General features: G+C 40.7%; 3 protein-coding genes across 4 annotated transcripts in view; 1 reads left to right on the top strand and 2 right to left on the bottom strand.

Moving 5' to 3' along the window:
* Positions 1–13,278, bottom strand: part of LOC310820976 (aldo-keto reductase-like) — a 293,751-nt gene that overhangs the window by 154,688 nt on the left and 125,785 nt on the right. The gene's annotated exons all lie outside the window — the stretch shown is intronic.
* On the bottom strand, positions 657–3,584 carry tmem179bb (transmembrane protein 179Bb; the record flags this gene model as incomplete). The annotated part of the gene is made up of 5 exons (XM_083665566.1): positions 657–835; positions 1,087–1,165; positions 1,305–1,442; positions 1,813–2,009; positions 3,489–3,584. The coding sequence occupies 5 exons, from the start codon at positions 3,582–3,584 to the stop codon at positions 701–703; spliced, it is 645 nt and encodes a 214-aa protein (XP_083521692.1). The 3' UTR covers positions 657–700.
* slc3a2b (solute carrier family 3 member 2b) lies at positions 7,256–12,119 on the top strand. Of its 2 annotated transcripts, none has more exons than XM_083696380.1 (9): positions 7,256–7,358; positions 8,132–8,389; positions 8,527–8,717; positions 9,310–9,483; positions 9,774–9,868; positions 10,002–10,126; positions 10,452–10,767; positions 10,980–11,042; positions 11,203–12,119. In XM_083696380.1, exons 2-9 carry the CDS (start codon positions 8,163–8,165, stop codon positions 11,548–11,550), a joined length of 1,539 nt encoding a protein of 512 aa, XP_083552506.1. In that variant the 5' UTR covers positions 7,256–7,358; positions 8,132–8,162; the 3' UTR covers positions 11,551–12,119. The 2 variants fall into 2 exon arrangements, with proteins under 2 accessions (XP_083552506.1, XP_083552505.1); XM_083696379.1 differs by having other exon boundaries at positions 10,977–11,042.

Raw genomic sequence — 13,278 nt, 5'->3', positions numbered from 1 at the left:
CTTACTGATACATTTTGTAGGCCTACAGACAAAAACATGTAAGAGTCACAGGAAATGTTTTTCTTTCACAGCTGTTACAACATTCAGTGCAATAAATAATTAGCAGGCCATCCCACTATATTAAAATAAAGAGACCAACTCTAATTGGTTAAACTGATAACATAGTGGATTGAAATAAATCAAAACCTCAGAAACAATGAACATCATAAAATACTTGTACAAAGCAAATGTTTTCATTGATAATGGACATTTCATGTTCAGCTCTCATTATGGTCATTTGTCATCATAAACAGATATGTTGGAAGTTTCACCCTATTCCAAAGTGAAATGACATTGTGGTTATGGGGTCCCATTGATGGCCAAAAGACAAGGGGTGTGCAGCATTTAATGTCAGTACTTTTTATTGGATTTATTGATATGTATGTAAGTCTATTGTGTCAGTATCTGTTTAATTGGAAAATGTATCTAAGCTAGGTGGTAGGGATAAAAATTAGGCAATAACACTGCTCTAATTTTAAAAAACCCAACCTTCAACAGCAATGTATTTTGTCTCACAAATAAAATACATCCTGTCTGGGTGTACAAAGTCATAGTGTCTCCAAATGGATTTGATTTCCAAATTGGGCTTTGGTCAATGCAAGGACCTAGATGCAAAGACACATGGTGGTTTATTTTTGGCTAATGTGAGGTCACCATAGGATCAGACATGGCGATGGAAGAAAGGCTCTCTCTCAGACACACTCCATTCTGACCCTGACTCTGACCCCTGGCGCCTCTGGACAAGCACTACCACCATGATCAGCACCCAGAAGAAGAAGTTCACCCACGCAGACTTCTGGGAAAGACCAGGGAGGAGAAGAAAGAGGAGAAATTAGGATAATCACAATGAGTCATATTTTTAGTTTCAATTTGGGAAACAACAGTGAGAGATCAAGGCCTATAATAACATTTGACTGACACTCATACACACTACACAGTAAGTGTGTTTCATTTTATTCTTTCACTGTTTTGTCATTTATTTCTGTGTGCAAATAAATACATACAAATAGAAAAATTATTTCTTATTTGCACTGTGAAAGGACAGACCTCTGCACTGTACAAGTATGTGTAGAATTGATTCTCAGCATAAGGGCTGACCCAGGTTTGATTCTCTGCTTCTTCACAACTGAAATGAAATGAGTACTGCAGATGAAACAACATCAGACCATCATACAGTATTAGATACTAGGGCAGTCTGTGCACAGAGATATGATATGGGTCACGACATGTAAGTGAATGTTAGTAGGCAGCCATCTGCATCTCACCTGGTTATGGAGGGGACATTGTGTAGGGCAGACAGACAGAGGCGGTCCCTCCCAATTCTCAGGATACATCCCGACACCGCCAGAAAGAACAGTAGCATCCCACACACAACCAGAGTCACATTCAGCCACACTCTTTCCCTGGAGTGTGCAGTATGTAGGTTAAAAGACAGGAAATCAAACACAAACAAAGTCATTGGGACAGATAGGTATGCCAAGTTTGCACCGGTGCAAAGTTTACAGCTTGTGTTTCTAAAGGGAAATAGAACACAAAGAGGTTGCAACACAACACCTATTTTGCAGATAATTGCAGACAGTGAAACTGTCAAAACAACCAGTAGTTAGAGGCAGGACAATACAGTCTCTTGAAAATACATCTCTTTCACTGTTCTTTCTATTTCTTCCAGTATGGCTTTGTCCAAAAGGCTTACAATACATTCCAAATGCTACTGGACATTTTCGGTCATCTTGTGTTACTCTATATGTCACGACAGGACCAGTGACCTCTCACCTCTTGACCTCCTCCTCCATACAGCTGGTGTAAATCCAATAGAGGGTGAGGGAGAAGCAGTAGATGGACACACAGACAGAGATGGCTGACACAAAGTAGCAGAGGGAGGGGTGGCTATGACTCTCCAGGAACAGGTTTGGACCAGATGAATTGTATTGAACAGTCCCATACAAAATGCACTGCCCTGCAAAGTGTCCCTTAAACACACCAACAGAGAGGCATTCAGAGTAATACAACAAGGACAACTGTGTCAGCTTATCATGATCATCATTTGTGTCATTATTGCAATGGAACTACTGTACCCCAATGTAGTATTCATGTGAAAATAAGAGTTTACAGCTGGAGGGCTTGCTCAGCTGTGGTGAGATACACACGCTCTCAAATTAACATCCCTTAATATGCAGCTGCACAGAGGCTGTCTGTCAAACACAGGCCTCACTGTGTCTCCTGGCCTGGATAAGGATGCAAACGGGAGCCTAATTGAACTAGCAATGGAATGCAAGAGAAAATGTTTAATTCCATTCATGTGCACAAATTCATAACATAGTATAATCTCTTTCTTTCTGTGTGTGTGTGCTTGCAAAACTCCCAGATGGATACACCTATACCTATACAAACTTACACTCTGCAGTCTCAATTATAGAATTATACGGTTAGATTCATTGAAGACACGTTTACGTCGTATGTAACATCTAGCCTATCTGCTGAAGAGGGCTTTTACCGTTTGGAGTTTTAATTCGGGTTGGTCTGGTTCATAATTAGAAATGGTCTTTATGGGGCGCTTAGTGGCGTAGCACACTAATGCGCTTGCCACGTAATCGCAAGGTTCCTGGTTCGATTCCGACCCTCGACCTATCTTACATGTCATCCCTCCTCTCTCCCATCCTTCCTATCAATCTCTACTATATCTACCCCAATAAAAGCAGAAATGCCCTAAAAACATGTTTAAAGAAAATAAATGGTATTTAGAGTTCGCTGAACACAGACAGGGTATTACCCTGCTTTCTGGTAATGTATACAACGACAGTAGGCCTAGATATCGCTTCTCGGCCTCCGCTGTCTGCACGCACGGGGTCCAATAAGTAGCAGTGTCATAATTAATGTTCAAAGTGGTCAAACCCAACATTTTCTGGTGGGGGATGTCCAAAACTGTGTAATATTAATTTGGGATAGTGTAGCTAATATAGAAAACACTAACTGTACTATATATTATGTCTGATAACACTTCTGTTCACCTAATATTAAATTAGTTAGTAGGCGATGCTGGTTATCTGGTAAAAAAAAATGTGCCTATGATGTCAACAAATATATTGTGATGGTGAAAGTAATCAAGTTGAGATAAATGTATTACTATATCACATGATGTTTCTCTGCTGCCCAACATTTTGGGTTGGTTTTATGTAGCTTATTCGGAGAAGTTAGTAAAGCAAAGATAACTAAAACATGGGATGAGTAGCCTAGACAGAAAAGCCTAAATTAAACTATTGGATAAAGTACAGTTTAGTTGAGATTATAAAACAACCATTTATAAAGTACATGCTGCGGACATTAAAATAACAACATGAAAAGAGTCGGCGCATGGAAATAAATATAAATATTAATTATTCTTTTTTGGATAGAGTGTAACATTTGCAGTTTAAAATACCGACATCAGCAACACCACACAATTACACTACCTGGGTGATCGTCAGCGAGGCAGCGGCGATTATTCCACAGATAAAACAACCGGCGTACAAAACGATCTCCAAAACGAGCAGCCAAGGCATTGCCATCACGAATATCTCTACAAATCCTTCATACAGCCATCTAGTTTACCCCGTGTTTACAGAAACGTTTGTGCGTTTTGCTTGCGTGTGTATAGACCTATGGTATCTGTTAGTTTGCTACAATGTTCCCATTCAAGCATTTTGACCATTTGAAACCCCTAAACCGACTAAATGGGTAGAGAATGCATTTAATCAAATTGATAACATCGTAGGCCTAATGGCATTCTTTCTATGACTAGGCTATTATGTTTTCCCCGAGGTATAATGAAGTTGCTTCATTATGTGTGTCTGCCATAATGATACAGACACGATCCTCTCCATGTGTTTCGGAATGATTAGACCTATATCTCTTTTCTGTATATACTAGATATTATGGGTCAGAAGTTTAAAAATTGAGACAGAGAGAGAGAGAGAGAGAGAGAGAGAGAGAGAGAGAGAGAGAGAGAGAGAGAGAGAGAGAGAGAGAGAGAGAGAGAGAGAGAGAGAGAGAGAGAGAGAGAGAGAGACCCTGCCCACCGAGATTAAACAAGTTGCCACATGAGAGCGCTGTAAGCAGCCCTCTATAACCCTCTGACCAGATGGCAAAACATGAGTTGATCCATGATGGAGACTTAGATTGGAAAAAGGATTAGGATGAGTGAGTACGAATTTTTCGAACGTAGTTCGTAGTTCCCCTATCTGTCATTCATTGACTTCTACTGTATCTGTAGTTTGTGGCCAGGTTTTTTTCATATGGTCACTTGAATTTTTCATATGGGCACATATGAGCTCTCAGTGTACAAAAACTAATCTAATCTTCTCACCCCTGTAATCAGCATAGTTTCCCCCTAGCCGTAACAAAGTAATCCAGTTCAGAAATCCATGCTTAGCATTCCTGTGTGTATGTGTGTGTGTGTGTGTGTGTGTGTGTGTGTGTGTGTGTGTGTGTGTGTGTGTGTGTGTGTGTGCGTGCGTGCATATGTGACAGAGTGTATTGAAGACTGGTTAGAGTGGTGAGAGAGTCACAGAGTGGGTTCCACTAACATAACTATTATAATATAAATTCATTGAAGTATTTGGTAGAAGGGTTTATCACAGCTAAACTGGCCCTAATTTACAAAATTACTTAAACTGTAATTGAACATATTTACTATCAAAGTTCTGTGAGATGAAGTGGCCTGAACCTGGAGACCTGGAGGGGGATGTCACAGACATTTAATATCCGTTCTGGAGCACAGCAAAGAAATGAACAATTGAGGGAGATAAAATCATAGCTCCTATTTTGATTTGAAACAGGCGGTTGCGGTGGGGTCATTTAAATTCAGAGGCTTTGACACTGAGAGTCTAGGATGGAGGTGCACATTTATCTCTGCATGCAAAGAATAGGTAGCAAACATATCATGCACATGTGCGCATTAAGCAAAACATAATAGATTAGTAAATCCAGACAGTAAAACACACACCTCTCCCCTGTCACCTACAGATAGAAATGTTGTATCTCTATGGTCACATATTTCTGTTCTATTACTATAAACAACTGAAGATGTGCTCTCTTCTTTCCTTGTTGAGAGGGTGGTTGCCCAAGTATTTAACATACTGAAATGGAAAAGGGGGCAGTTAAACAGGGGAGGGGGTAAAGTAGGTGGCTTAAATACCGATTAAAAATAGCTGTCTGCAAAAAGAAATGCATGCGATAGTGTAACCCTAACATTTTGGAATTCAACAGAAATGGCAACATTTTATTTTTTGTTGCTGGGTTTTAATTACTTGTTTCAGGGACATTCAATTATGTGTGTGTGTGTATTTACTCTATTGTTTGTGCATGCCCCATTTACAGCAGTTTTCATGCTGGCTAAATTCCATTGACTGAATTTTGTTTTATTTCAATAGGCATTTTGCTCAAATCAAAGCCCCTAACACCTCTCTTGATTTAATCACCCCCCCCCCCCCCCCCCCCCCTCCCCAGTTTGTTATTCTCCAGCACGTGTTTTCAGAGACGACCAAGGCACACAACGTGCAGCAGGTCTTGTCATGTTTACATGATACAGGATACTCTTCTGCCTACGCACACTCCAGAAGGAGGAGCATGGACTTATGAGGACACTGTTTTTGTTGAGTGTTGTTTTTGTTTCTGAAACAGCCTGTCGTACAGTGGATTTCAATGTACACTAAGCAAGTAGGTCTACAGTGACCAACATGGCTGATTACTTATACACTGATTACTTATGATTACTTGTATGTCCCTCACTAAATATATATTGCTCCCCTCTACACCGCGTTCCACCCTTGTTCCTCTCTCCCAGGGTCAGATTTCATGGCCCATGTGCTGCTCATGTTTTCCTGCAGCACTTCCATTCCAACAGCATGAACTCAATGTAATCTTCACAGTTACCAGGAAATGTTCTTAGGTAATGTCAAAATCCTGACACTGGATGGACTGTTTGAATGGTATCTATTTATATACCTGATGGCCATTGATCAAGGACCATCAAGTATGTAAATACCATTCTAAGAATGCATCATGTGTGAGGATTATGCCTGATGTTGTGGTGATAAATAGTAAGTAGGACTTTTTTATGAGGGGTCTTGGTGCCCCAGAACTTGGTGCTTTTTCTGTTAAGAATATAGGTGATCGTCATACTGTTGGCCTTGATTTGTCACAGACTGTTTGGCTATCATGTCTCATCGTGTTAGAGATTAATGTTCTAGAGTGTCCCAAGCCTATACACGCTTATCCTAAATTAAGAAAATAGGTCAAAGGCTCCTGTATTAACCTCTCACAGTAGTTCCACTGCACTATCAAAGGACGTTCATGTTGAATATTGATCTCTGGCCCTAAATGCTAATCACAGGTTGTGATTCATTTATATACACTTCATCACTGCAGTGACTGTGAGGGGATGACACAGTTTTGGTTTAGTGGATTGGTTAGCACTGTCTAGAAAGACATTACTTGATCATTAACTATATCATAGGGCCTATGACATAGGCCTATCACTCAGACACGTTGTGTCTCTCTGGGGGTTGAATGTGCTGTTTGCAGAGATTTTGGGATAGTGTTTCTCTGTAAAAGATTATAAGACTGTGTTTGCTGAGAAACAGTGGAAGTAGCAAACATCCTCATCCATTCATCTATTTCACCATTAACCATGATCAAAGTGTGGCAAAACTGATTTGGAACAAACATGATGTAGCATTGACGAGACCTGAATATACAGTATATCTGTTAAAGATGTTGTAGGATGGACTGACCACGACCAGCCAATGTGGCTATAAACATAGGAAAACAAGTTTCATTCTAGAGAAGGTCACTCATATTCACTTGATTCAAAATTGGCCAATGTTTCGACATAACTGTCTATGGAATTCAGAGAGAACATAAAGATCTGTGTACCCTAACACTGAAGTTGTTTTTGACATTTCTTGCCAACTCAGAACAACATGAAAAGGGGGGCGGCCGTCTGGCGGGGACTGGTTAAGGTGGACTTCCTGCTATTCAGATTAAACATCCGAATTTGTAAAACCATGCACGTCGAATAACTATCAGGTAATACTGTAATATTATCATCGAATTTGTTTATGGCATGAAGAGCTGAAAGATCTAATGGTTAGTTTGATCACACAACGTTTATGATAATGAGTTCCTCCTTAAAACTGGGCGGTCGGTTGGAACGTGAGGGCTCCGGCAGCAATATAAACGAGACCATCACAGATGCTGAGGAGATTGCACATTTTCTTCATCAACAAGAATAACAAGGAAACGAGTTGAAATCGATTTACACGTCCAAATATATTTCTCAGGTAGGCTATGCGGCACTGCATTACATTAACTGTTGTCGCGAATGGAGATCAATGTTGTTCATTACATTTGGGGTTGTTTTTTTGGGCGTGACTGTTTGTCTGCCTTTATTGTAAAATTGGATTAGGCATATTGTATAGTAGAACTAATTGTAGCCAAGAACTATGTTTATGCTAACAACCTGTTTATGACTCGCGCATTTTATTACATTAATTTAAAAGAAATGTTTTCGTTGTGCTCGTTGTATACTGAAATAAAACTGGACTGATCCGGTTTCTAGCCACGCACAGTAGTTGTCTAAACACGCACAGTAGCTTACAAGGCCGACAAGAATTTATAGGGTATAGACCGATATATGCTGTATCCCTATATCCAACAGTATCAGTGTATCCAACAAGGAAACAAAAAAATGCTGATTTATTAGTGGACAGGCCTAATGTAATTGTATTTAAATTAAAAAGAAATGATAAAGTCAGGACGAGGAATATTATAACATGTTGACGTCCGTTTCTCATGGCTCATCTGTTGGGGCATTAATTCCATCCATTATTGTAAGGATAGCTTATTAATTTAATGTACATTTTCTATGCGTCATGTCTTTGTCTCACTTTGCCATGTGTCCAAATGGTGATGCAATATTGCATCAAATTGCCGTTCTATCAGAATTAGATCGTCGTTTGCGCATGTGCGTTTTTTAGGCCTACAACAAGATTACGGAACCAGGGGCGCAATTAGTTTTGTTCATCCACATTTGTTTTTTGTTTTTTTTATAAAGGAAGTTTGCGTTTGACTCCATTAGCGTCACAATGAGTAAGGACACTGACACTGAGGTGGACATGAAGGATGTCGAGCTGAACGCGATGGACCAGGAGAAGCAGCCGATGACGGGCGCGGAGGCAGCGAATGGAGAAGCTGGCTCTCCCACCGCGATTGAGAAAAACGGCAGCGTGAAAGTGAAAATTCCTGAGGAATCAGAGACTAAATTTACCGGTCTGTCTAAAGAGGAACTCCTCAAAGTCGCCGGTACTCCAGGGTAAGAATACAAACGCAATTATGTATTTATTATTTTTAAAGGCCCAGAATGTGGTCATGGAATGAATTTAATCCCAAGGCTATTGTATACAGGCCCATGTCTAATGCCTACATGTCTAATCCCTTTACCTTGTAAAGGTGGGTTCGGACCCGCTGGGCCCTTCTGATTCTGTTCTGGCTCGGCTGGCTGGGGATGCTGGCAGGAGCTGTTGCCATTATTGTTCAAGCTCCTCGCTGCAAAGACCTTCCTCAGATGAACTGGTGGAATTATGGGCCTCTGTACCAAATAGGAGATGTGGACACTTTCACTGAGTCCCACAACCTTAAAGGTAAGGACCTTAATTTGATTAGGGAATGATTTGGCATGATTTGAGTTGCAGGACTATATGCCAATTCTCAGTGGGAACATGGAAATTGGTTCTCAGTTGCTGGTGTGTCTAACATGGTGTTGATTACTGGGATCAATTGAGTTTAGGTGGCAGGACATGAGTTTCTAGAGGACATCTGCTTGAGTACTTTAAGACATGTCTGTTGCATTGGATTGAGGTCACATTATGCACACCACTCTCGTGACTCAGCTTGAGGGAATGGAGTGGGCCACTCAAGCAGCCTGCTGAACCAGCAAAAACCTGTTTCCCTGTCCCCAATCTCCTCCCTCCCGTTTTCCAATTAATTGACTGGTTTGGCAAGTTTTACTATGGGGTCATTAGACACTCAAGAAGCACATACTGGCTTTTTTTGTGGACAATATTCAGGTAGTTTCTATGCAATATATTTTCATTAAACATCAAACTGATCAAATTTTAATTTAAGTGGAAATCTTTGTTCTTATTCCTGTGCTCTAGGCTACCGAATACAACAATGATGTAAATGATCCATGTATGGTATATTTTAATAAGACCATTTCTAATTGTGTTACAGGTTTGGAGCAGAAAATTGGCAGTCTGGGTCAGCTGAAGGTGAAGGGGCTAGTGGTGGGACCCATCCATTATGCCCCAGCAGACGAGCCTGTGAAACTGGACTTTGAACGGATCTCCCCTGAGGCTGGCAATCTGGAACAGTTCAAAAGCCTCATCCAAGCCGCACACAAGAAGAGTGAGTCTTGCCTCTTTGTGTACTGTAATACCCTTTCATAAGTTATTCTCGGAACTGCGCGTTGGTAATGAACTACTTAAAATAAAATAAAATTGTGTTTGTCACATACATTGCATACAGCCGTAATTGATATAGTGAAATGCTTTGGGATCTTGCTCCTCGTTCAACAACAGTCAACAATATAATATAGTAATAATAAATAAAATAATACTGTTTATGTATGAATTGAATACCCATTTAGTAGTCTGGTCTAGTTCATGTGGAGTAATTCTCTCATTGTACTCTTACAGGCATCAATGTGATCTTGGATCTGACTCCAAATTATCATGGAAGCGGGCCATGGTTCTCTAACGTCAGTGTCACAAACGTTGCTGAGAGACTCAAGGTAAGTGTTTATGGTGTGTTATCATAGTCACCGTATTCCCATTACCTCTCCTAGTAGTGAGCTTCAGCTTTTTAAATATAATGAATTGAATGATGAGATGTGTCGAATGATGTTTGAAACTTGTTCCTTTCAGTCTGCCCTCGTGTTCTGGCTGAACCAAGGGGTGGATGGGATACAACTGTCTGGAGTTGAGCGAGTGGCCAGTGTGGTTCCGTCGCTTTGGGCTGATATTCAAGCCATTGTTCAGAATGAGAAGAGGTGAGTGCCCAAAAAACATTCTGTACTTTGTTCCCAATGATATCACACTGGCCTTGGGTACCAGTATGTTTGAGGAAAGTGAACTGCTATGCATGTACGCCATCTGGAGGATTATTGGTGGGTTTGTGTTTGTCACATTTCCCTTCCCCTCAAAATGGCTTATGGCAGTGTAGTGCCCTCTAATGGTTTTGAATTGCAGCCTGATTCTTTTCACAGAGCTTCTGAGTGGAAAGTTGTGTCTTGATTTCATTACAATGGCTACCTTTTTGGTATTGGACCTACATTATTTTAGAATTTAAATTCATGTGTGTGTTTCTTTGCCCAGGGCTCTGATTGGAGTGACTGAAAAAACCTCTGTTGATGAGGTCTCCAGTCTACTGAACTCCACTGGAGTAGATCTGCTCCTGTCTGGGGTGCTGAGGTCTGCTAGTATGAGCGCCATAGATCGGGCTCAGGTTGTCCAGCAGCTGTTAACCAACCACAATCAGACCCAGCTGGCCTGGAACATAGGGGACAGGATGGAGGGCCATTTGGCCTCACTGGTGGGGTCAACCATGGTCAACTTTAACCAGCTACTCTTGCTCACACTGCCTGGAACCCCAGTGTTTAACTATGGGGATGAGATTGCCCTTGAAGATGAGGTGAGCAGGGGTTTGAACACATTATGGCCCATAGTTGTAAGACTTTACTCTTTCTTTGCAAGTAAGATGATGCTGCCCTTACTAAATCGGCTTTTTGTGATATATATATATATATATATATATATATATATAGGTTTAATTTCTGAGAAGTCACAAGATTGGTTCTTGCCTTTGATGGATATCTGATGTATTGCTTGTATCTGTTTTAGCAGAATACAAAGTTCCCTAAGATGCTGTGGGACTCAGAGTCTGAGGAGATAAATGGCACTCTAAAGGTAAGTGGGATGCTAATGAGCACACACACACACACACACACACACACACTAATTTTGCCAGCAGATGAAAAACAGAAGTTGCTAGTGCTCACTGGAAAAATATTGGAAAAGCAGAGGAATTCTATTTATTTGTATACATTTTTATTTCCTCCATTCTCAGGATGAGAGGGACCAGAGACTCTCCAGTCGCAACGTCTTCAAGACGCTCAGTGACCTGCGAGGAAAGGAGCGTTCCCTCCTGCATGGGGACTACATCCCCATCTTCAACTCCACCACTGCCCTGGCCTACCTTCGTCGGTGGGACCAGAGTGAGCGCTACCTAGCTGTCTTCAACTGGGACAGTGATGCAGTGACCCTAAAGCTAGAGCACTCTGACCTGCCTGCTGAGGCTGTGGTCCGGGTGAGCACCGACAATGCCGTGCTGGCCCCCGACAGCCTTGTTGCCCTCTCAGCGCTGAAGGTGGGCCCAGGCCAGGCTGTCCTGCTGCAGTTCCCCTACTCATCCTAGGGAGGGAGAGGGGAGAGACCTCTGTACCATTTGTGTGGTCATTTATGTTAAAGTATATGAAGTTGTCTCTTTGTGGTGATTTACTGTTTTTACATTTATTTTTAGGTTTTTAAATTCAAAGGATGCACTGTATCATTCATACTGTGCAGTGGTACAAGTCAAGTATTTTTAATTTGTAGCATACATGCCTTTTTAGAATTGACTTTAACACACATGCAGTGCTGTGAATTAATTCCAGAATTCTGCAAAAAACAAACAAATGTTCAACCCTCTGCCATGACTACTGTCTGTCTATCTTTCTGTCACTAAGTACATTCCAGACCATGAAATACAATTATCAAACTATAGATGTATTTTGGGCATTTTTTTTCTTAGTCATGGACTGTATCTTTTGAAGGGGTTCCTAGTTGTTATCGTGTGCACAAAGTAAAGCCCCTCTCAGTTCTTGAAACATCTGATATTGTGATTGCTTGTTGCAACTAAAGAAAGTGTTAAGCAAATCAGAAAACTGTTACTGAATGAAACAAGCATGACAGAAATACACAGGAAATAAACAAAATGGAATACAACCTGCAGCTTTCTTGTTTCCAGTGGTGTGTGTGAGAAAGAGATTAAATTTGAATCTCCAGTTAGGCATAAAAGCATTTCCTCTCTGAGAACATCAGACTTTCATCCCAGTAGCCGCTGTGTTTTCTGATATGGGAGGCTAGGAAATAAATCAAAATTGCCACCTACAAGGCTTTTATAGCTTTTCTGACTATTGTATGGCTGCATACAAAATGCATATTGCATAAAATGATATTCTGAGACATGATTAATTTAGTTTTTACTTGGCAAAAATGTTAGGTAGGCTGAGCCTCCCTGCAGCAGCCCCCACTGTTCCATCTCGGTACACTAGAACGTGTCAGGTGTCTTTAGTCTGTATTTAGACATATACATAATGCATGGGGCGAGCTCAGTCTCACCTGGCTATTTTAACACACATTAATCATTGATTTGCATCCACTGCTACAGTATAGGCAGACCGTGTCACTATTTGCACCAGGAGAAGTAGATTGAGACGTAGAGATGGACAGAGAGATTGCTATACACAGGAACATCAACATTCATGTATATTTCAGTTGGATTACTATGTTCTTAAAACAGATTTAGTTGGTTGTGTATTTTAGAGCTTTGTGATATTACAATGCATTGACACTACATTACTGTGACAAATCTATGTATACTATACGTACGCATCAGTCTCTGAATCAATCAACTCTTGAATAATCAATAAAAAATCTCAGGCTATGCTGCATTGGCCCAGTGGTGTTCTCTGTGATATCAACTGCCATGAGAAAGGGAAAGGACATCCATGATGCACTTTCCATCCAATGGTTCTAAAAATGGCTGATTGACAGGATAATGACAAGATCACCAAACTGATGAGCATTAAAGATGTAATCATGAAAACCTCCACAGCGGTGGTATACTCTACGTGGAATTTGTTTTCCTTGAGACCTAAATGATTGCATCTCCTTTAATCACCCCTATCAGCATTCAGGAGATTTGCATTTTCCTGATTAAGTTAAAAATAATGGGATCAGAGAGAGTACCCAAAAGAGTCCTCATGGCATAAAATGCCAATACAATGTATAATTTTATTGCTGGAGACAGAAAGATGTGATTCTGAATGAATGTAATTGATTGATTGCCTAGTAATGTGGTGAAAAAAAGTGCAGCTGGGCC

Source organism: Argentina silus (assembly GCF_951799395.1).
Source record: "Argentina silus genome assembly, chromosome: 2".
NCBI lineage: Eukaryota > Metazoa > Chordata > Actinopteri > Argentiniformes > Argentinidae > Argentina > Argentina silus.
The sequence above is the reverse complement of the archived record's forward strand: the minus strand, read 5'-3'. Positions and strand labels throughout refer to the sequence as shown.